This window comes from Camelina sativa, chromosome 9 (assembly GCF_000633955.1).
Source record: "Camelina sativa cultivar DH55 chromosome 9, Cs, whole genome shotgun sequence".
NCBI classification, from domain to species: Eukaryota; Viridiplantae; Streptophyta; class Magnoliopsida; order Brassicales; family Brassicaceae; genus Camelina; species Camelina sativa.
The window spans coordinates 23172894-23196565 of NC_025693.1; the positions used below are offsets into that span (position 1 = coordinate 23172894).

Sequence of the window (23672 nt, forward strand, 5' to 3'; positions counted from 1 at the left end):
AAAAAAGTCCCACACCATTGTGGATGGTCTTACGTCCCAAAATAAGGAACGGTTCTACAATATTAATTTGGTTTTGATTTAAATCCAGCATTTTATTATCGTGGGACGGTTGAAAAATCAACCAATGCACATGCTCTTAGCTCATGTTCATTTTTATATATTTAATGTGGGTTTTAAAAGCAAGAAGGGAGAGATTTAAAGGCGCAGAAAGAGAGAATCCTAGGCTCAGGGGCTCTCAAAAGACCTATGAAGTCTATTACTCCTAACTCCACGTTCCAACTATGATGATTTAGGCTTTTTTGCCAGATTCAAAAGTACTCTGTTATAGTATTAATCTCGATCATGGTATTATCAATTTCTGTTTTTAAAGATATATTGACCTTTTTCTATGCATTTTTAATATCCATTACTCAAATTTTAGTTCAATTCTTTCTTCTTTATTTACTTCATTTTTTATTTTTTTTTGCGTGGCCAATAGAAGCCATGATGACTTTCCAGATTATTTAAGATTTTGTAGTTTATACTTATTGTATATAGTTACTGTTTTTGCATCGAGAACGTACTTAACTTCTTGTAAATCGCAAACGCATAGTATGTTGTACCAGAGTAGAAGGATCGAGTCGCCAATGTGTTTATAAAGCTTTCCAAACGAAATCCAATGTAATCTAAATAAATACCCATTGACCTACATGTATGATGTATCATGATCTGATGATCATACGCCACAGATACAGTCAACAGCAATTATAAATATGTAAATATGGTTATCATGTTAATCTGATTACCAGTTCTACTTAATGCAACAATACAAGTAAAAAAAAAAAAAAAAAAAAAAAAAAAAAAAAAAAAAAAAAAAAAANAAGTCAATACAGTAAGTGTGTATACGTATAACGTATCGCACACTTAATTTATTTTTACGTAATTAGGTCATAGGATGGTGTGGAGGAATTAATGTACTTAACTTAAAAGATGATATTTATGTGTAACCTCTGAATATACGGTCCCCATAAAAATTGTGACAGAACAAAAATTAAAATCATAAATTGATAAACCACATATACTACAAACTAGGTAAAAACACAATATAATAAACTAATTTAATCAAGTAACCTATGAAAATTTTCGACTTTGCTAGACATGCAGTCATATTCCACTTTTTTATATAGTCATTCTATATATGTTTTTACATTCGACTGATTGTATTGTTTTTGTCTGCTTAAATTAGAACATATATTTCGTTTAATCATTAATGTTTCCCTAGTTAGTAACATGCGTTAGTTCTTAACTGCTCAGTACTTTTTATCTTATGAGCTACTCTTTGAAGTAATATAATTCCGTAATGACGATTTCGAAAGACTAATTAATAGTATGATCTACAGTGGTTTCACAAAATATATACTTTTAAAAACGTGATTTCGTCGAAAGAAGTGTTATCGAAAACATTTTGAAAATAACTGCGCACTGGTTACCATACCAGTCTTATTCTGACAATATTGCTCCACCGCCTATTATAAAAGTATTCACATCTATTTTTATCTTCTCAACCAATCGTACCTACCATCGTCCACAGTAAAATTAAGGTATATGTCGAAAGTTACCGACTAATTTATTTATTTTTTAGTTTTACTTAAACTTAATCTTTTACCTCTTGAATTTAGTCTAACTATTTTTAGTTTAGTTTTTAACATTATATTTTTGTCTATTCAAATGAAAACTTTGAGATATGTTTTGAAAATGTCATTACTCAACTGAAAACATTGTTATAAAAAGTCCCTTAATAATATATCTACAACATAGTATATTACTAGTGTTTGCAACTTTCATCAGCATGCATGATATGCAAAAGTAACTTTTTGTGAAGATTAGATTGGGTAAGGGTTATTATATACTAGTAGTAGTCACTATTCGATGAATGATGTGGGAAATGAACTTTGGCAAATTTTGACTCTGGTCAAATATGTCATGATAGTAGTGGAAGTAAATTATTGATCATCAAAAATTGCCGGGATGGTGAATTCTAAGAAAATTATTTTGACATGACAATATATAATATTAATATCTAGACAAGCTAGTACACATGTTCTATAAATATATTAAAAACATAAATACAAGTAAAAAAATATTCTAATAATGAACAAATATAATAATTAAGCTAAATTTTTATGGACCAAAAAAGAGTTTGAAAAACATTTTGAAATCTAGATTTTGATATGGATAGTGTGAGAAACATAATATATTCCAGAAAATGAGAAAAATGTGAAGGAAAATAAAATATGAAAGGTTACAATTTTTTTTGGTTTAATTATTGAACGTATAAAAAATAAGTATGAAAGAAAGACTCGAAAACATATGCTGTGGGGCTTACCATGTTTTTCAACTTGATCATCTCTCTCTCTTAACTCTCTCTCTCTCATTCACCCAAAAAACAAAAATTTACATCTAACCCCAAAAAAAAAAAAAAAACTCAAAACTTTTTTACTTTCTCTGGATCCTCTTCTTCAAGCTCCAAGGCCATTAGGGTTTATCTGAGGCTCTCTATATTGATTCACCCAAATTTAATTATTTTATTTTCTCAGCAAGCACACAAACTTTTCTTCTCCTTCTGGGTAAGCCCCTTATCTTCCTTTTAAGTTTTCGTTAGCCTTTACCTTTTTTGCTTCTGCACGCCTTCATTTGCACTTTTTTTTTTTTTTTTTGTTCTTCTGAAACTCTCTCTTTGAGTGCTTTTTCATGAGATTTGGGGACCGTATTCAGGGGTTATTTTGGTGAAGATTATTATTTTTTAATTCTGACCTTTCATTATCTATATGTGGTCACTTGTGAGTCTTTGCAGTTTCAACTCAGAACATTTGGTTTTTTTCCAAGTTTTTTTTTCTGGGTTTGCCTTAGGCCCTTAGCTTATATCTTTGTTCACGCATTAGCTCTTTCTCTGATTTGACATTTGAGATTGTTTGTGGGGTTTTTTTTTATAAAAAAAAAAAAAAAAAAAAAGAAGAAGACTTTTTTGCTAATAAAAATTGCTACATTTAGTTGGGTTAAATCGCATCTTCTTCACTCATGTTTCAGCTACACTGTTCTTTGTTTCCCAGTAAATTTTTTTAAGATCTGTTGTGACTTAATCGATTCCTTCTGATGTTGTGCCTCATAATTTGTTAGATCTCTTACCTCACTCCAAGCTTTCTTCTTTACGCGGTTTGATTTAACTTTTCTGTAAAAATTCAATCTTTAGGGTTCTTCATAGAGATTCCTGTTCACACAACAGTCGACTAACTAATTTTAATATCAAATGTTGAAAATATCTCCCGATTCCAATTTACAGTGATGGTTGTTAACAAATTTTTCAATATAAAAATGTCTTCTTTTTTTTTTTTCTTCGCTGTATTAATTTATGGGTACCGCTCCCTATCTGTACTTTGTGTAGGGTTCATGATTGAGTCTACAAAAGACACATAATGAAAACACCTATAGCTCTATTTAACTTTGCTTTCTAGATCTGTTGCTTCTCTTTAGTTTCATTTCATATAGTATCCCTTTATATCATATATACATTGCTCTTCATTTGAAGTTTACTTGTTCTTTAACCAGTTTTTTCTCTTCTGATTATTCTCTTTCAGGTAACTGTGTGATCATAGAAAGATAATGAATAACTCGGTGCTGCTTTGATTTATCTCAAGAGAGTATTAGATACTGTATAAGCTCTGTTTTGCAATGGGATCGTTTGGAGGTGCTTGTGAAATTGTGGAAGAGAAGGATGATGAAGTTAGATTGCCAAAACATTCCGGGAGATATGGTAAATCTGTTATGGGATCATCGAGTAAAGATTCGGAGCGGAAGCCGCGAGAGTACCATGGCTCTCTTGAGTATGACATTGATAAGCTTTTTCAGTCGATTTCTGTGAAACCATCAACAAGGTTGATGAGTGCTTCTTTCAATAATCATGAGACGAGCGCGAGTGCTGGTCCAAGCAGGACTACAAGCCCTTCCAAGAGAATTGCTTCCATGAAAAAACCGGGGACACCTCAGTCGCCTAGAGTTTTTGGTCTCTCTGATTCGGTTTCCTTGAAGCAGGCTTTGAGGGATCGTTGCATTTCCAAGGCGTCGGAGATGGCTGCTCAGAAACGGTTGTCGAAATCCGCAGCTGCTTCTCCGAGGGTGTCAGAAGCAGACAGGATAAAGAGTTTGTATGACCAAGTTTCGAATGAATCTACTAGCAGCAGGTCTGGGCTTGTTCCTTTGGACAAGGGTAAAGGAAGTTTGGTTGAGAAACCTCTGATAACGTCAAACGATAAGCCAAGCTCTTCAAAGAGTGTAGCTCCGCGGTTTGAAGAGCCTGCTAACCCCATTTCTGAGCCATCTCAAGATGGAACCATTTTGGGATTACAAGGAATGGAAAATCAAATGCGGGAGATTAAGCTGTTGCATAAATCCGACAAATCTGGGTCTTGTCTTAGTTCTGGCAGTGGAGATTATGAGATAGAGTTAGATGAAAATTTTGCGTCTCCTTCCACTCATGCGTTTGTTCAAGATGATGTGATAGAGATAGACAAACATGTCACCTCACTGCCTTCTCATTCTAGCGAGAAAGTTAATGCGACAGAGCTTGACAATAATATTCCCTCATCTGCTTTAGACTCAGAGCAGAAAGGGAAGTTGGATGATGCACCTAGTTCAGGGACAGAGAAGAGCAAAACAGTACGAAAGGTAACAAGAATGATTCCACGTCCAAAACAACCCAAAAGGAAGATTTTGCTCAAGAAGAAGTTAAAAATCGGGTTGGTTTCAGCAACTTACCCAACAAAAAACGATGAAGAAATTGTTCCTTCCTTAGATTCTAGTGCCAATCAACTTCTCTGCCAGAGATGTCACTGTTCGTTGAAGAGCACCAGCATTGATAACCACCCACCCTCATGTACTGCTAGTCATAGTCCTGAGATTTGCTCACAAAGTTTGAGTTCTGTTTCAAATAATGTTGGTAAAGAAGCTCATCAAGTATCTGATGGGAACTCCACTGGTTCTTGTAATGTCAGTCAAAGCTCTGAAGCTGAGATTGTCATCATGAAACAAGATTTTTCCTCGAGCAATAACAGTGGAAACGTTGCAATGCATGAAAAGGAAAGAGAGAATCCAACTTCAAGTGAGAAATTCGAGTTTTCTTTGAGTTCAAAAGATAGTCTTGGGGATTATAGCAGGAGCACAAGCATGAGCGAAGAGAGCAATCTGAGCAGATTTAGCTGTGGGAATAAGCCTCACATGTCGATGGATGTGAGATGGGAAGCGATTAAGCATGTGAAGGTTCAATACGGCTCTATGGGTTTACGACACTTCAACCTTTTGAAGAAACTCGGTTGTGGAGATATAGGAACAGTCTATCTCGCCGAGCTGATTGGTACAAACTGTTTGTTTGCCATAAAGGTCATGGACAACGAGTTCTTGGCAAGAAGGAAAAAGTCTCCACGGGCACAAGCAGAAAGAGAAATACTTAAAATGTTGGACCATCCTTTTCTTCCTACATTATACGCTCAATTTACTTCGGATAATTTGTCTTGTCTAGTCATGGAGTATTGTCCTGGAGGAGATCTTCATGTCCTCAGACAGAAGCAGCTAGGCCGGTGTTTCCCTGAACCTGCAGCAAGGTAATGATTTTACCTTTTACATTTCGCGTGTCTAGATCATTAATTTACTTAAACTGATGGTAAAAATTTGTTTTTGTAGATTCTATGTTGCTGAAATTCTCCTTGCATTGGAGTATTTACACATGCTTGGTATCATATACCGAGACCTGAAACCGGAGAACATTCTTGTCCGGGAAGATGGACACATTATGCTTACGGATTTCGACCTCTCACTCCGTTGTGCTGTGAACCCGACTCTTCTCAGGTCAAATTCTCCGCCTGGTAAAGATCCGGCAAGGATTTCAGGTCCATACAACACATCCAACTGTATACAACCATTCTGTATCAGCGAACCATCTTGCCAGGTTTCTTGTTTCAGCCCTAGGCTCTCCTCAAACCAACAACAACAAGGTAGAAAACAAAAGAAGGCCGATCATCTTTCGAAAAGTCAACAACAGTTGAAGAGATCATTGCCTCAGCTCGTGGCTGAACCAACCGAGGCAAGGTCCAATTCATTTGTGGGAACACACGAGTACTTAGCCCCAGAGATCATTAAAGGAGAAGGACACGGCGCTGCGGTTGACTGGTGGACTTTTGGGGTTCTCCTTTACGAGCTTCTGTATGGGAAAACACCTTTCAAAGGTTACAACAACGACGAGACTTTGGCCAATGTTGTGTTGCAGAACCTCAAGTTTCCGGATAGTCCGCTTGTGAGCTTTCAGGCAAAGGATTTGATCAGAGGGCTCCTGGTTAAAGAACCAGAGAACCGGCTTGGGTCACAGAAAGGATCTGCAGAGATCAAAAGACATCCTTTCTTTGAAGGACTGAATTGGGCTCTGATCAGGTGTGCAATCCCGCCTGAGCTTCCAGATTTCTATGAGTATGGTGGTGGAGCGGAGGCAGCTGCGGATTCACCTGGCGGCAGTGATAGTAAGTATCTTGAATGTAAAGCCATAGGCGATCATCTTGAGTTCGAGTTGTTTTAAAGCAAGACAGAAAATTTTCTGGTAAAAGTTTCAGAGTAAAACGTTGTTGTAAGTTTATATATCTAAGTTAAAAGTCTAAATGTCTAATATGTAAATTTAGCTCTCTGAGACATAATCTCATATATTCACCAGCTTTAGTCTCAAATAAATATATATACTCATTCTAGTTTGTTGCCGGCTTCCGAATTTTATTCTATGTTTTCATAATTTGGGTTTCAATCAAATTTGCAACACCAAATCATATACCAAGCCACACCTAAGTAACACAGTGTTACTACAAGTTTCTCGGCTAGTTTTACTGATCAAATTTGTCAAAATTGCGATGATTGTGCATCTTTTACGCTTACACTGCCATTTTGTCATTGCATTGATAAGGCCATTTAGACAGAAGTTATGTTACCAAAGATTTGCAACTTGCAAAAACAGTAAAGAAGAAAAGCCCAAAAAGGACACCTTTGATCATCAGATTGGCTCCACTTGAATTACGAAATTGAATTTATTTATCCTTTATTACTTTTCCTTTTGGCGGGATTGCTTGCTTTGATTTTGGGATGGTGTAAAAGCAAAGTTATTTCGTTTGACAAGGTTTAAGCAAAAGCAAAAGTCACTAAAAAAAAGTGGATAAATACATCTTGGGAGAGACAGAGAGAGACTTGTTGTAACAACAAGAAGAAGACTAAAAAAATGAGTAGCAAGAACAACTTGGGAGCTGCTGCAGCTTCTGCAATCAACAACACCAATGGTAAGCTACCAATGGAGGAGAATGAAGACGAAGAGATATGGAAAGTTGCAGTGTCGAGGTTTCAAGCCAGAGAAGAAGAGATCGAGAGGAAGAAGATGACTGTTAAGGAAAAAGTTCAACAGCGGCTCGGTTTTGCAGAGGAAGCTACAAGATGCTTAACTCAAACACTGGAGGTAAGTTCAAAAAAATAAAGCGCTTTTGTTTAACATGGTAGACAACAGAGTTAGTGATGTTCATACTAAAACAGGAGCTAGAGATTATGGGAGATCCTATGAGAAAAGAAGTTGGAATGGTGAGGAAGAAAATAGACTTGGCGAATAGAGATATCAAATCTTTGGCACAAAGCTGTCAGAAGAAGGTTTCGCACATTTCTATCTGTCAAAATCTTTACACATTTTATACTCTGCAGCTCTATTTAACACGAGAATAATTTGACAGGAGAAGGAATACAAAGAGACATTGGAAGCTTTCAACGAAAAGAACAAAGAGAAGGCTCATCTTGTTTCAATGTTAATGGAGGTAATTGGTTTAAAACCACTTTTAAGGTTTGTATTTTCCTACAGCGCATCCAATGTGTGTTGATGATCTTCTTTGGCAGCTACTGGCTGAAAGTGAAAGACTAAGGATAAAGAAACTGGAAGAAATCAACAAGACTGTTGGAACCTTGCAATAAGGAGAAACCAATCCACACGGATCTTACCTTAAAAGAGTCTGAAAAGTTTGTTTTGAGGTTTTTGGTATTAGATTCTGTTCCAAGTCCTTTTTTATTAAAATGAGCTACTATGTACGATAATGAATGATTTGCCAAAGGTTTAAAGATATGAATGCGGCCAAAACCAAACTTCTTAAGGATACTAATTTGTTCGATACATGATGTCTTTATACACATAGATAATCTCACAACAAATCAACCATCATCATATCGTTATCTGAAACAGCTGCTTTGGTTATTTTATCACTACCCGTTCTTGTTTTACTCTGCTGGCTCAGTGTTTACACACCTATTTGCGCAATCTAAGTACTCCTGCAAGTAACAATCAAACATAAAAAGAGCTTTCCACGGGTGGAATGAAGAAAACAAAGACAGATTTCATCGGTCTCTAACTAAAGCAGAATAACCGTACCTGAAGTATAACTACTGCGGCTAACTTATCCGACATTGTCTTCTCTTGAACTGGATGCAGATTCAAGGGCTTCAACAACAGTTCAACAGTCTGTGGATTATATATTACATGAAAATCAAGAGCTTATAAGTTCCGGCGTTCAATGCTAACACTCGTATTTACTAGCACTTGCTAGATCCTTAAATTGGCATAAAACATACCTTTGATGATAATCTCTCGTCCCAATATGTGTACTTCACATCCTTCAGTTTTTCGGTTTTACGAAGTTCCTCAATGAAAAGGTTCACAGTGACAACCTGTTCCATGTTGGAAAAATATTCTTTTGGTTATAAGTGCAAGAAAAGAGGGAAAATACTTAACAATTAAGTGGAGAAAAAAAAAAGCTTACATCCTCTACATTGTTCAGTTTCCCAAATGGATAACCAACAACTAAGCCCGACACTGAGAATGCTTTGACCTGCATGAGACAAGGAGATCAGTGAAGGCAAAGGATTGGTGTAATCAAACGAAGTTCATAAGTCTAGTTGTTGATAGTTAGATATCTACAATGTCAAAGACTCGAGTTGGATATATAACTCAACAGTAAGTTTTACAGAGACATCAAACACCTAATCATTTAATCACCAGTATTGATCAATCATTACAATCTTAGTAGAGACACTGATCTACACTACCAACCCTTCTTCTTCATTTTCCAAAACAACTAAGAAATTATAGCTTCTCCACTTCTTAACTGATAGAGCTAAAAACAACAAGAACAATCAAAACTTTGGCACTTACCAAGTTCTGAAAATCTGTAGCCATCAAGTCAATGTTTGTTTTCTTCCTAAGCAGAACACTGCAAGAGAAGTAACAAAAAAAACACTAATGTTGTAGTATCTGATTGAAACACATTTTGAATCTAAAAGAGCGAATGAAACAGAATGATAAGTACCTCAATGGAGACGCAATCATATTTGAAGGATCTGAGATAGCTAATCCAACATACTTATCACCAACATCTAAACCGAGAAAACGACCAGGGACTGATACTTTTGTCTTCAACGCATTACCCAATAAGCTCAATGGCTTCACATACTTCATATTCCTGTCCACCAAATAAGTTGAATCAAAACTTTCAAAATTGAGACTAAAATTTTCAATTAACCAGTTAATAAAGTGCATCAATTTGAATGCTTTGGTACCAAAACCTTAATGAAACAAATACTCGAAGAAGGGTTTTAGAAACTAATCAGAAAGGTTGAAACTTTCTTGACGTACTTTTAAAAGGCGGAAGCTTTCTGGCGCCGGAGCACGGAATCTGGCGAGAAGAAACAACAAAATGGTTCTGTTAACACAAAACCACCCACGAATGTGAATTGGAGATGTACCGGAAAAGGTTTATTCCGGTTTAGTTCGAAGCTTCACCGTCTATGTGACGCCTGTGGAGAAGAAGAACAACAAGAAAATTATTAGGTTTTGGTTTCCCCTAAACCCCTTCGGCTGCGACAGAGAGTTTACTTTAAACCGGAAACAATCTGAGTCGAGGTGGTTTAGCTGGTTTACCAAAATTGATTCGGTTTAGCTTAAGTGAAAATGCTCAAGTAACTTGAGAGGATCATATTAATTTGATTGTGAAACAAAAGTTTCATTATACAAATTCTTAAACTTCAGACATAAATATATTAGCAAACTAGGAAACAAAACAAATTCCACAAACAGGAACTTTGACACAAATCCAATCCAAAAATAAAAACAAAAAGAACACAACAGTTCATAGAGTAGACAACAAAAATATTACATATTTTCTTCAATGAAAGACTTGAGTTGAGATGCCCATCTGATGAAGAACACTTGGAGTCGACGAGGCTGACCTCAAGGCCTCAGCTAATGGTCCACCCATATTGTTATGATGGTTCCCACCATTGCTCCACCAATTCAATTGCTCCCTCTCATTGTTGTTATTGTTGTTGTTGTTTCTCATGTTCTCTTCTTCTTCTTCTTCATTGCCTGTAGAAAGTTTTAGAGAAACATCTGAAGAAGTGTTACCGTTACCAGGCATGGAGATTGAAAGATGACAATTTGATGAGCTCATTGGACTGGAAGTAGAGTCAGATGACCGTGGCCAATCGTCAAAGAAATGCCTCAAGATGTGACCATCGTCTGATCTTCCATTGCTGAATCCATTTTGAGCTTCATATGGCCTCTTGTGATTGTTACTGTTGTTGTTGTTTTCTTGTTTCATCTCTGAAGAACAACTGTGAGAGAGAGAGAGACATAATCTTTTATGATTAGACATAAACATGTAACATTGTCACCAAAAAGATTAAAACAATAACAAGAAAGGTTAGGGAAGTAAGTTGATTTTTTATATAGTCAAATGTGTGTTGTGAAGAGGAAGTGGTAACAGAATCTAAGAGCTTTATTTTTATTTTTTTGCTTCTATGCAGGTTTGGTCAGCTTTCACTTGAGGTCCTACCATCTCATTATTTCAAATACATGAGAATTATACATATATCACACACACTCTCTCTCTTTCTTTCTATATCTCTGATTGAAAAGTCTCACCCAACTAGTAAAAAAAATTAGATTCTATCAAATCCAACTGTTATCATTATCTCTCAACAAAAGAAGAAAAAGAAAGAATAATGTTTTTATCACAAAGGATGATACGTCTCTGTTGTCACCCAATTGCCAACATTACCCCTTTCTTCACAGCATTACTTCACAGTGTTATAACTATTTCCCAAACAACCAAGTTTCTAATCATATACATCAAAACTATGTTTTAAAGAAAAATCATTTGTAGTTTAACACCAAAGCTAATAATGACTTCAATTAAACAGAGTGTTTTTGTTTTGTTTTTTCTCATGTACCTTTGTTGATGATTAAGTTGGAGATGTTGAGATGAACCAGAGGAGAAGAAGTGGTTGTTGTTTGGTCTATGACCATGACCAAGCTCCTCCCCTAGAACAAAAGAAGGTGCGGCGGTTGTTGCTGTTGTTGTTGTTGTTGTTGTAGTGGTGGTTGTGGCGGTTTCCACAGGCTTTCTTGAACGGTTTCGTCCACGGTGGATGTGGCGGTCGCAATACTTGTGACCGGCTACAACATCCCTCGAACATCTCCATTTCTTGCCGTCTGTTCTCTTGCACCTCCCTGGCTCAGGATCCATTGCTCCTCTTCCCCAATACCCTGTTTTATTTCAAGAGTGTGTGTTCATTACTAAACAACCAACAAAGATCTCACTCAAGACAACAATATGATTTAAAAAGTTTCTATAACACATCTAGTCTCATAGATCTTCTAAGGAGAAAAGGCTTTTAAATATTCATATTGGTGTGTATTGGAATATCTAGATCTTGGAAACATAACTCCAACATCAAAGCAAAAAGCATCTTTCGTTGAAAGAAAGATTCTTTCAAAGAGATTAGAAGCATAAACAAAGAGAGAGAGAGACTGACAAGAAGGTTGTTGATGAGGAAAACTATGCTGAAGAGGATGGTGAAGGAAATGCATAGGGGACTGATGGATGAGACTTTTCTTGATGGGTAAGAGGAGTTCTTGAGGAACAGAAGCACCAGCCAACATGTATCTGTAGATCAGTGCTTGTAGCTCAAGTTCTTGCCACTGTGCCCAGCTGAACAAGTTTCCTATCTCTACAAAAAATTTAACATATTAAACCTCAGATTAATATATTAGCAATAAACTTCAACATACAAAAAGTGCTTATCCTTTTGAAAACAACTTACTGAGGAACTTGGAAGAAGAAGAAGAAGAGTCAGGAGAGAAGCATGAGAAAGAAGAGGAAGATGTGGGTTCAGGGACAAAGAGAGGAAGAGGAGCCGCAGCAGCAGCACCAGAAGTTGCTGCAGTTTGGGACTGAATCTGATCAAAGAAAAAGTTTGATATCTTAGTCGCAGAGCCTTGTTCTTCTGACTCATTCTGCTGCTGACTTCTCCATTGTTTCAGTTGCAAGTCCATGGACACAAAAGAGAGAGTGAGTGAGAGAGAGAGAAAGAGAGACAGAGAAATGTGTTGGTTGCTTTTGGGATAGTTTTTTTTTTTTTTCCTCAGCTCACTTATTTTTTTGTTTCTAGAGAGAGTCTGGCTTAATAAGCAAAGACAGCCACAACAAAAGTCTCTTATTTGTTTGGCTTCTGATGTAAAAATAAAAGAACCTTTTTTTTTTTTACTTCTTCTTTGTAGGAGAGAGCTAGAGAAAAAGTGTTTAGACTATGAACATAACAATATTTGATTGGTTTAAAAAATTGTTTCTTTTATGTGATATAATAAAATTAATGGTAAGTCAGAAAACCCAGAAGAAAAGCTCACTGCAAGATGCAGATGGAGGAGATAGTAACCTGCAGTGTTTATGTCTCACTGCCTTGGAAATATCACTTCCTTTTTTTATCTCATTTTAATATTCCATAAGTAGGTTAAAGACAAGTGAAGAAGATGCCTATTAAGATTATGGTATAATTAAACATTCATTTAATGTGATGAAAAAGTAACCTTCAATTTCTGTGACACACATGTCATTTGTTTCAGACATTTTGTTACAATTGTATTATGCATAATCACTTCGGATTTGACTAAATCAGTCAACTGATATTGTAGTCTCTGTTTTGAGTGAGCTGCAACATAATACTGTGTGATCTCTGAAGTTTACAAAATTATATGTGACTTGACTAGCTATGATTTTCCATTTACAAGAAGCCCACTTAATACGTATATAATTAGGGTACTAAAATGTCCATAGTCCATACAACTATTTTAGCATTTGTACTGGTCGCCTTAACTCTTATTAAACATGCTTGTTGTCTTTGGCTAATAAAAATAGTTTTAAGTTTATTTAGTGGGCTAGTTCTACTTTGTAACCATCGCTACTTTTTTCATCTGTTACAACAATATGTAACGTCTGTGTGGTTTTGTAAGCTTTTAAAATTAACATTTTTATATGTAGAACTCAACATCATCTTTGTGATTTCCTTTTAAAAATAAAAACATGGCTAGCTAGTAGTGTATATCTAAAACACATCGATACCAGGAAATAATATTATTACCAGAAAAGGCCAAGTAAACTTGGGAAACATTTATTATATATATATAAAAAAAAATTAGAAACATTTACAAGTAGTATATGATATCTTCTTCACTTGTGCTGAATAATACAAAAAGGCATTTAATATTTTCAAAGTAATCTTTATTTGGTGGTGCAAAAACAAAAAACGATAGCATTATTTTGTTGTTTTGAGGAAATAAAGTAATGAATATGAGAAGGACGATAACGATATCTCATGTAGGAGTGAGCCACCAGCCTTTGGCTATGGTACCGTATGTATATGATGAGAGAGTTTTCCTAAGTTTTCTATTCATTCACTCCCACCAGTTTCGGCGGCATTTATATGCACTAAACGTTGCGTTTAATTTCGGCTCCTCTGTAAGAATTAGAAAAATATCACAAAAAATCAATCAACTATTTTAGGCAGGATTGGTGTACTATTTATAAAAGTGTTTTCAAAATGCCTATAAAAAAGTTTGATATTATTAGAATGCCCTCCAAAATATATTAAGCTCCTAAACTATAATAAATAATTCTTTTTTGATAGTATTACTATTAATGGATCTTGTGCACTAATAATGGATCTTCATTAACAATGGATCTTGTGGGCACTAATATCTTCGGGCCAGAACTTGTCATATACCAAAACAAAACAAAAATTCTAACATATGGCATTTTCTTCTGTCCTTACTATAAGGAAAACAAACTGAAAGCAATGTGTGAACGTGATGACATTGATGAACAAGAAGGCAACCAAATCCAGATTAGATTATATATTTCTTTAGCGTACATAAAATTTAATAATTTCGTATGACAATAATGTATGGTAAAAACATTAGTTCACATTTCTAATATACTACATTTATAGTAGTTGCTCATGTTCCAATGGTTTAGTATGAAGCATGAAGAAATATTACAAACTAGATCTGTTGTCTTACAGGGCATCCGCAATGGGAGAACACTTTAGGATGTTCTTAGAGTAAAAATATTATGAAAATAATCTAAGATCAGTAGTTAAGATCTTTTGTTAAAAAGTTAATTATTGGGAGAACATGTTTAAGATCATAAGATTTAATAATATAATATTCTTAAACATATTACATTTATAAAAACTGTAAAAATAACATTTAAATTGCAAACTTATAAAACTTGTACTAAAATTCAAAATACAATACCAAATTTTTATGAAACAAAAAAAACATTAAAGATTAAAAAAAAAAACAAACAAACATATTACTTAATTAAAACAAACAAACATTTTATTTAATTAATACATAGTTTAAATCAAATCCTCTTTTAATTTGTGAAAAATTGTTTACAAAAAATTGTATCCAATCACAGCTTGCCACGTCAGCTTAGAACTGAGTCTAGGATCAGTTCTACATCAAGAACTAGACAACATGTTCTTATGCCACTATTCATTATATTTATAATTTTAATGGGCTAAGAACACACCAAGTGTTCTCCCATTGCGGATGTCCTTAGAAAATTAAGATAAAGATATTACCAAATTTTTATAATTCAGTGGACGAGGGTTGGGTCACGTGCTATAACTAAGACCAGATAAGATCAATAGAGGGACCGACCCGACCCAAACTCTCCACCTACCTACTCACAGATTTGAAAAATTCACACGAGCCGAGTCGAAGCCGGACAACTAAGTAATAGTCTTAAGGAGCTCTAGTTTCCGACGAGGGCGCAGACAGTGAGTCCCACTATGTAATGTGTGACCCCAATGACCAATTATGTGTGGGTTTATATTTACCTTTCTGCTCCAAAAGTTACCGTCTATTTACGCACTATGCCATATAATCTTGCGGTATTGGATGATTATACTGTAACAAACATTTTATTTTTCTTGAAATGTTAAATTTATTCGTCAACAAAAAGTAACATATACAAAGGAAAATCACAGAAAAAAAAAACACAAGCTAAGTTATGCATCAAGAGATCAAAACCTTGGATCACACAACTTAAAATAGAGACATTGATACATCTTTAGACAGTTTAGGAACATCCTACTCAGGCATTCTATCTTATCCGGTCAAAACTCATTAGTATCTTAAACCAAAATCATATATGCTGAAGTTTGAAGAAACCAAAATCATATATTCTTTAGTAATTAAGAATAGTAATGGGCTCAGTTTTGGGTCCTATGAATTTGGGCTCGCATTGGGTGTCCTAATTTTAACCCGGAAAAAAATTGTAGGTCTGATTCCATACCTAAACATCTATAATGAGGCTATAACGATTGTTGTACATCTATCATGGAATATATAGCCGAGAATGAACTGAAATTAAATGTTTGGAACAATATTCAGAAGAAGAAGAAAAAAAAAGGGAGAGAATGTGAGTAACTTTTGTATATGAGTTTTGATGTCACATGGACATGTGACAAAGACAAATACGTCTTTTTGGGACATTGTGTCAAATAATTTAATTCTTCTGTGTATTAATTATTGGTTTTGTCAGAAATAATAAAACCGTATGCATATTAATAAGTACTATACAACACCACAACAGAAGGGGTCAAACATCAAAGTGAGTCAGTCAACTTGGGGGTCTACGTCTACTCTAGTGACTCTAGTCTCTTTTTGTGGTTGTAAAAAAGGTAAGTCACGCCAGCACACAGAGGCCAGAGCCATCACGTAGTTAAACCACGTGCCTTATTGTTTTTCTTCATTCGCCATGAGAGGCCCATACTCGTAACAAGCGAACCTCTAATTTTATTAATGGGCTTATTTATTATACTATGCTTGTGGGCTTTTTTAACTTGATTCATGTTGTTGACCTCCAACAAAAAACGTTTGTAATATATTTGATGTTTTAAGAGTAGTAATTTGACGTTTATCAAAAAAAAAAAAAAAAAAAAAAAAAAAAAAAAANAAGAGTAGTAATTTGACAACAAAAACAAGATAAAAGAAAATTGCAGAACATGATGGGTCTCGTTACCATTCCTCGAGGAACTCTGCTTTTTTTTTTGTTGAGGTCCACAGTTAGATGGAACCTACTACCATGAGAATGAGATAATCTCTCAATCCAGACCGTACATCTGTCTGGTCCCCTACCGCCACCGGTTCTTCTCTGTAGCACTAACGAGTACCGATCAATCATCATCATATGCCTTTTGTTTTAGGTAATCATCTCTATGGATTTTTATTTGGAAATCAATTTTTGTTATATATATATATATATATATATACTGCACTCAATTTGAAAAAAATCCAATCTGTAAAGTGTTTTTGATTGACCTCACTGACTCACAATATGTCCATGAATGAAGAGGACATTGTTGTTGTATGTTAATTACTTACAAAGTGAAACGTTCTTACTTTTTCCAATAAAAAAACATAACCTTTATATATAGATGCATATGTTTGGCTACTGAAATAAAAACAATGCATGTAAGTTTGTTCAGATTAACTAGGCTAGTACAGTAGTACGCAATAGTGGTTGACTACAATATATTACCAAACTACAATCTCTACAAAAAAGTAAATAATGTCTATATTGTAAATTAGGTCAATTTATCTTGATAAGTTTATAGATAGATATATGTCTTTAAACATTTACATACTTTTGTCGATTATAAATACTATGAACAACAATTCACAATTGGTCTTTCCAGTTCAAAATCGTTACTAAATTTCTATTGTTTGCTGGGATTCGGTGAAAACGATGATGAATTCGAATCTTCTGAACAAACGATGATCAACTTACAAAACCAAGAAAAATGCAATAATAAAAATAGTTTAAGAAGAGAAGGTAAAGAGTTGAAAAGAAGTTGATAAATTATTGTACAGCTGCTGCCTTTGGTGTCTCCTTTCTTCCCAACTTTGTGTTTACACCTATCTTTTTCCCCACATCCATTGTTTTCCATTTTCTATTTTGTGTTTAAATATTCCATTTTTTTACACGTATACTAAGGTTTGGACATTGGACTATTATTAAAGATTCACATATGATTCTTTTGCAAATAGATAATGGGAAATTATGAAGTCTGTAAGACTGTAACTATGTTAAGTGGAAAATAAAACAAAGTGTAAATGATTTTTTTCATTGTTTGAGTTGAGATATTGACATATTTTAGCCTTATAATGTATTATTTGTTCTCATGAGAATAATGTCTTTTAATTTTGTTTGCATCTCGAAGCTGTCTCCGGAGTAAGTAGAAAGATTGTGAATGTTATGTTCCTCATATGATTAGGCAGCTTTGGTTGGCATTTTGCTTTTCAATTTTTTTTTTTTGGTTTAAAATAAAAAACAATCTCTTTAATATCTCCACGCATATATGCTTTTCTAAAGCTGTTAGGATTTTTAATAGCATGCAATATGCATATCCATATCAGATCATAGCATAATTTATCGGATTTAGAAAAGAAAATGATAACAACAGATCGCAGTATTATTAGTAATTACCAGTTGTTTGTTTGTCAACATGTATATTACACATCTTTGAATTCGTAGATGGTATGATAAGTTGATAACACAACAATGTCATTATAGACAATATTATTGTGAAGCTGTTATTTACAAATATCTAAAAACATTTTTGGCTTTTGCTTTACAGCCGTCATCTTTTTTTTTTATTTTTTTGAAAGATGGATTCATTTAAAAATTCGCATAGAATGCCAAGTGGCCAAAAGCCAAAAACTATAGAAAAACACCAAAAAAATTTGCATCTACTCTCACAATAAGAAATGTAGGATTCATTCAAGGTTCAAAAAAAGAAAAAAAAAAACATTAAATGATTCCTGAAACTGACCGTTAACATATTAAATGTCAAAAGACCAGACGACAACGATCAATAGTAGTAGTTCAGAATCTTTTATTATAATAATGCAAAAGAAAAAGAGATTACTATACAATTACTCCCTTCTCTAATCATTTTAGCTAAACATTTCTTTAAATTATTAGTTATACATACGTTTAAAAATATCAAACCAAGCTATAATATTTAAAGTTAAGGATTCAAATTCAAAAAAATTCCTCGTATCAATCAATATCTCTCTAACTACATTCTCAAAACTATCCAAACAAACCTCCAAATATATAGGATTAAACCAAATAATTCGCCACCTCCAATTACAAAAGAAAAAACATTATAATTTGAACAAAAAAAGATATGTAAACGACACGTAATTAAAGTATTTGTTGAGAATACGAACTTAACGGATACGTAAAACAAACTCTTATTTTTATTAAAAATCCTAAATACAATAAAATAAAATAAAAGAGAAAGGAACCAAAGTGAGAAGAAGAAGAGGACAGAGGGAAGAAACCTTTTTACCACCACACACAAACACACAACTCACAAACAAACCCACTCTCAAGTCTCAAGTCTCAAGAAGTCCATTTAAAAACCAAACCTTTTTTGCTTAGTTTCATTCCCAAATCAGTAAACATAGGTTTAATCGAAGAACCCCATCGGAATTCCACTGAGGAATTGCGTCAGTCTCGTTCTTGTTGCGGCTTGAGGAATAAGAAGAAGACTACTCTTAACCAAAACAAGAACAAAGAGGAGGAACAAGTCAAATCGAAGATGCAGACTTCTTCGACTACGGAACAACCGCCTCAGCCTCAGAATCAGCAGCAGCAGCAGCAGCTGATGAGTTTGAGTTTTAGTAGTCAGATGTCTAAAGAAGATGAGGAGATGGCTCGTTCTGCTCTCTCTGCTTTTAGGGCTAAAGAGGATGAGATTGAGAAGAGGAAAATGGAAGTTCGTGAAAGGGTTAAGGCTCAGCTTGGTCGTGTTGAGCAAGAGACTCGTCGTCTTGCTAATATCCGCGAGGTTTGCTTTCATTTTTTTTAAGTTTAAACTTTCTAAGATCTCAAAAAAAATTCGAGATTTTGAAGCTCAAATGGTTTGAAATTTACACTCATGCAGTTTTGGTTGTGTTTATGTTTGCTGTCATTTGAATTTTTGGTTCTGTTTCTACAATTTTAGAAGATTAGGGTTTTAAAGATGTGACAAATTGTGGATTTTGGACTCAGGGGTTAGGCAAAATTGATTTTTTTTTTTTTTTTATAATTACCCTTTTAGTAAAAAAAATTCAACTTGGAAGATTTGATGATCTGAGATTGATTTATAAACATAACTGGTTTATCTTGGAATGCGAATTGGGTCATAAATTATGATTTCACTTTCTAAATTGTATATCTTATAAGCAGATGGTTTTGCATGTACTCAATTTGTTTTGCTGTTGAGTGAATTTGGTTTGTTTTATATCACATAGTGAAGAAGTAAGTAAGTCTGTTCATTTGTGAAATCTCTAGGCTTTGTGGACATGAACTTCTGCTTTTTGTAGTTTGTTTTATGAGTTCTTTTCTCAGGAAAGGGTTTAATGATCATGTTTTTTTATTTCAGGAGCTTGAATCTATGGCAGATCCAATGAGGAAGGAAGTTAATTGGGTGCGTAAGAAGATTGATAGTGTCAACAAAGAACTCAAACCATTAGGCTCTACAGTTCAAAAGAAGGTATATATACTTTTCAAGATCAGTTGTTTCATTCGATTACCCGATTAAAGTATGTCTAACAACCGGTTGCTATAAAAAGTTTTGGTCTTTTACCCAACCCAAACTCAATCCTAAATGTCAACTGTATAGGTTTTTAGGTTGTTATGGTGTTGACAAAAAGATTTGATTTTGCAAGATTTGGGTTCACAAAAGTCAATATTTTAGGACTTGTTTAGGTATTTGCTTCTTGATTCAATAAACAAACCCAAAAGCTTATGTTTTTGTGTTGTGTGATGATATGAAAACAGGAAAGGGAATACAAAGAAGCATTGGATACATTCAATGAGAAGAATCGTGAGAAAGTTCAACTGATCACCAAGCTAATGGAGGTTAGTTTCGAATTCTCGAGTTATTATTTAGCTGAAGTTTTTATTGTTTTCGCGCTTATTAACCTTAATGGTTTGTGTTCTGTTTTCTTTAATTTTCTCCCTGGGGAGATGGGACAGTTGGTTGGAGAAAGCGAGAAGCTGAGGTTGAAGAAGCTTGAGGAGCTAAGCAAGAGCATTGACACCGAGTGATAAGCTTATCTCACAAGACAAGACCAAACAAGTCAAGAACTAATTTGGGTTTAGGGTTATATGGTTTTATTTTGTGTATTTATTCTATTTTATTTTTTACATTTTGGAATGTTTGCTTAGTTTTTGGGTGTTTTAGTTTTTTGTTTTTTTGGCTTATGATTTGTGGGTTGATTTGTAAAATTATGATGGGTTTCTCGTGTTTTTGATTAACCATTAGTAGGGAAGGGAACTGGGATTAGGCTACTGAATGCTAAACGGTTTGTAAGTTTGAATTTATTTATTTTGTTTTTTCTTTTGAATATTATTTTATTTTTTAGCTTTATTTTAATTTCATTTCCCCCCAAACTATGTTTAGCTTTTATGATAAAGTAGCCTCTTGCCGTCAAGAGCGTGTATGGTGCTTTTGAAATTGTCTCTTGTCTAAGCAAATCATGACTCTTGCTTGACCCACACAAGACACATTAGACTCGATAAATTCAGGGTTTAAACATTTTCCAATTATTGTATATCAAAGATATTTACGAACCTCCCTTAACTTTTGTATGAAATGTAAAACAAATATATTTTTGTAAAACAAAAAGGAAAACAAATTCCATCATTTACTGATATTTTGTTGTGCTCTTCAAGTATTTCCATTATCTTATCTTTCTATCAGATTATTCCATTGAGCTGGTAAGATTCGATCCTACAAACACATCAATGTGCTAATCTATATATACTACCAAACTATTTGGTATTATATGATCTGGAAAGCAAATGCTTTTATGATATTTAGTGGAGATATAATTATTTGAACAGCATGCACAAATTTTTTTAGGCCCATATTATAAACGGATATAAACATTTTTAGCTGTTTTCTTTTGATTAGCTTTTTGAATGAAAACACTGGTAAGACAGTGTGGAAAGAAAAGAGTAATTATTCTGTAGGGAGATGTCATGTTCTTGAATGAAGAAGTTTTAAGATGATACTATAATTTAGGCTTAATAAGTTGGAGAATGATCATTAACTGATTTTTTAAAATCCCCAAAAGAGGTCTTTCAAGGCTCAACAGAAAATAACCTCAAATGGCTTTTTTATTTGGGCGTGTTATAAAACACTCAAATCTAAATAACACAAACCCAACCAAAATCAAAACACAAATCCAAAAGGAAATCGAAGGAAAAAAAGAAACACCTTTAATCCGATAATGTCAAAGTAGAAAAACGAAAAAAAAAACCCTAGAAATATATCCAGGAAGATGACAAAACGTCACAAACTCCAAACCATGGACGATGCTCAGTACTTGTAATCCTTCACGTGAAGGCTCTCAGCTGCTCCATCACCAAGCTTGGCGTCACCCTTGTAGGTTCCAAGAGTGGCTTCTGAGTTAGCCTTGCACCTCACATACAAAGCCTCTTGAGCTGCCTTGACATTCTCCTCTTTGCCTGCCCATGTCTTCAAGGTAGACTGCTGCAACGCACGTCCGAAAGAGAAAGACAATGACCATGGCTTCTTGGTCTTCAACTGGTTCATTGCGTTCAAGTTCTTGGTAGCTTCTTCCTCGCTCTGTCCACCAGATAAGAAGACGATGGCTGGAACAGCTGCTGGGACGGTTCTCTGAAGGGCACGGACGGTGTGCTCAGCAATGACTTCAGGTGAAACCTTGGGGCTGTCTGATCCTGGTGTAACCATATTAGGCTTCAAGAGGGTTCCCTCGAGCAAAACGTGGTGGTCGCTAAGAGCCTTGTAGCAAGCTGCAAGAACACGCTCAGTCACGGCAGCACACTTCTGGATGTCATGGGATCCATCAACAAGGATCTCAGGCTCGACAATTGGTACAAGACCGTTCTCCTGGCAGATAACAGCGTATCTAGCTAATCCATAAGCGTTCTCATGGATGGATAGCTCAGATGGCTCGTTCTCGCCGATCTTGAGGACTGCACGCCACTTGGCGAAACGAGCACCAGCTTCGTAGTACTTCTTGCAACGGTCACCGAGACCGTCAAGACCTTGAGTGGTGGTCTCACCGTTAGTTCCAGCAAGCTCAACGGTACCCTTGTCAACCTTGATACCGGGAAGAACTCCTCCTTCCTTCAAGATATCAACGAAAAGCTTGCCTGTAACAAAGAGTCATCACCATCATCAATAAGAAACAATCACAAGCAAGAATATAACAATCATAATAGAAAACATAGAGAATAAAGAGATTGAGTTAATACCATCGGAACTCTTTTGGTAGAGAGTCTCCTCGAAGAGGATGACACCGCTGAGGCATGGGAGAGCACCAGGGGCGGTGAAGAGAAGCTCACGAAGGTTACGTCTGTTGGTCTCAACGTTCTCGACGTTGATGCTAGCAAGACGCTTTCCGATGGTACCGGTGGACTCATCAGCAGCCAAAATACCTTTTCCAGGTGTGCCGATGTAGGCAGCGTTGGCGATCAACTCATCTACATATGTTCCAAACACACATAAACAATCAATCACACCATAAGAGACATCAACTGTAAATCAATCTAAAAAGCTTCAGATCGTGAATACTGGATTAGATCCGTTCCTGAACTATATAACAGATCGATAAAACGAAGAAAAAAATCCGAACGAGTCTACAACTGATGAGAACAGAATCAGATCTACGCTAGTTTTTAGCCATGGAAATCATCGACAGATCCAATTCAACTCTAAAAACAAGCTAAGCTCAAGAATAAACCAGATCTAGACTATTAAACACGCTTAACAAGAAGCAAAACAAGAGATCTAAAGGTTTTCAGGAATCGAGTCAGATTCACGAATCTAGAAACACCTAATCGCTACGAAAGTATAAGAAGGAGGGAGAGAGATAGTACCGGCGAATTTGCTGGTGAAGGCAGACATGGTTGGACGACGGAAAGATCGAGAAATCAGAGAGAAATTAAAAAGAGAGAAGCGGAAGAAGGCAGACGAATGGTGGACCAGTAGAGGAAAAGGGCTCGGGTTTTTATAGCTGCGGATCCCTCTCTATTGGTTGGTGAGAAATGTTAATTTCAAGGGTCAGATCTTTGCATGTTCCCCAAGAAATTGCTTTTACAGCCGTTGGATCTTCACATGGTTTTTTGTTAAGTGGTAGTTTTGGTTAATCTTTGTTCTACCCCTTTGTTAGCGTGGATTCAAAGCAA

At 35.2% G+C, this 23672-nt stretch overlaps 6 protein-coding genes across 9 annotated transcripts; 3 read left to right on the forward strand and 3 right to left on the reverse strand.

The window, feature by feature from the left end:
- On the forward strand, positions 2408-6767 carry LOC104711846 (serine/threonine-protein kinase KIPK1-like). Of its 3 annotated transcripts, none has more exons than XM_010428615.2 (3): positions 2408-2606; positions 3615-5633; positions 5713-6598. In XM_010428615.2, the coding sequence occupies exons 2-3, from the start codon at positions 3709-3711 to the stop codon at positions 6596-6598; spliced, it is 2811 nt and encodes a 936-aa protein (XP_010426917.1). In that variant the 5' UTR covers positions 2408-2606; positions 3615-3708. The 3 variants fall into 3 exon arrangements, with proteins under 3 accessions (XP_010426917.1, XP_010426918.1, XP_019084850.1); XM_010428616.2 differs by lacking the exon at positions 2408-2606 and adding an exon at positions 2993-3151; XM_019229305.1 differs by lacking the exon at positions 2408-2606 and having other exon boundaries at positions 3709-5633; positions 5713-6767.
- On the forward strand, positions 7206-8159 carry LOC104711848. Its single transcript, XM_010428617.2, has 4 exons — positions 7206-7513; positions 7588-7698; positions 7779-7859; positions 7939-8159. The coding sequence occupies exons 1-4, from the start codon at positions 7283-7285 to the stop codon at positions 8011-8013; spliced, it is 498 nt and encodes a 165-aa protein (XP_010426919.1). The 5' UTR covers positions 7206-7282; the 3' UTR covers positions 8014-8159.
- Positions 8138-9931, reverse strand: LOC104711849 (putative pre-16S rRNA nuclease). The gene is made up of 7 exons (XM_010428618.2): positions 9725-9931; positions 9399-9551; positions 9245-9302; positions 8853-8921; positions 8665-8760; positions 8465-8554; positions 8138-8364 (listed from the first exon to the last, which is right to left on the reverse strand). Exons 2-7 carry the CDS (start codon positions 9545-9547, stop codon positions 8314-8316), a joined length of 513 nt encoding a protein of 170 aa, XP_010426920.1. The 5' UTR covers positions 9548-9551; positions 9725-9931; the 3' UTR covers positions 8138-8313.
- LOC104711850 (growth-regulating factor 4-like) lies at positions 10087-12654 on the reverse strand. Its single transcript, XM_010428620.2, has 4 exons — positions 12193-12654; positions 11905-12099; positions 11320-11635; positions 10087-10701 (listed from the first exon to the last, which is right to left on the reverse strand). Exons 1-4 carry the CDS (start codon positions 12422-12424, stop codon positions 10254-10256), a joined length of 1191 nt encoding a protein of 396 aa, XP_010426922.1. The 5' UTR covers positions 12425-12654; the 3' UTR covers positions 10087-10253.
- On the forward strand, positions 18780-20844 carry LOC104711851 (probable DNA double-strand break repair Rad50 ATPase). Of its 2 annotated transcripts, none has more exons than XM_010428621.2 (4): positions 18780-19296; positions 19873-19983; positions 20271-20351; positions 20460-20844. In XM_010428621.2, the coding sequence occupies exons 1-4, from the start codon at positions 19048-19050 to the stop codon at positions 20538-20540; spliced, it is 522 nt and encodes a 173-aa protein (XP_010426923.1). In that variant the 5' UTR covers positions 18780-19047; the 3' UTR covers positions 20541-20844. The 2 variants fall into 2 exon arrangements, with proteins under 2 accessions (XP_010426923.1, XP_010426924.1); XM_010428622.2 differs by having other exon boundaries at positions 20469-20844.
- Positions 21592-23484, reverse strand: LOC104711852 (fructose-bisphosphate aldolase 8, cytosolic). Its single transcript, XM_010428623.1, has 3 exons — positions 23364-23484; positions 22740-22967; positions 21592-22637 (listed from the first exon to the last, which is right to left on the reverse strand). Exons 1-3 carry the CDS (start codon positions 23389-23391, stop codon positions 21817-21819), a joined length of 1077 nt encoding a protein of 358 aa, XP_010426925.1. The 5' UTR covers positions 23392-23484; the 3' UTR covers positions 21592-21816.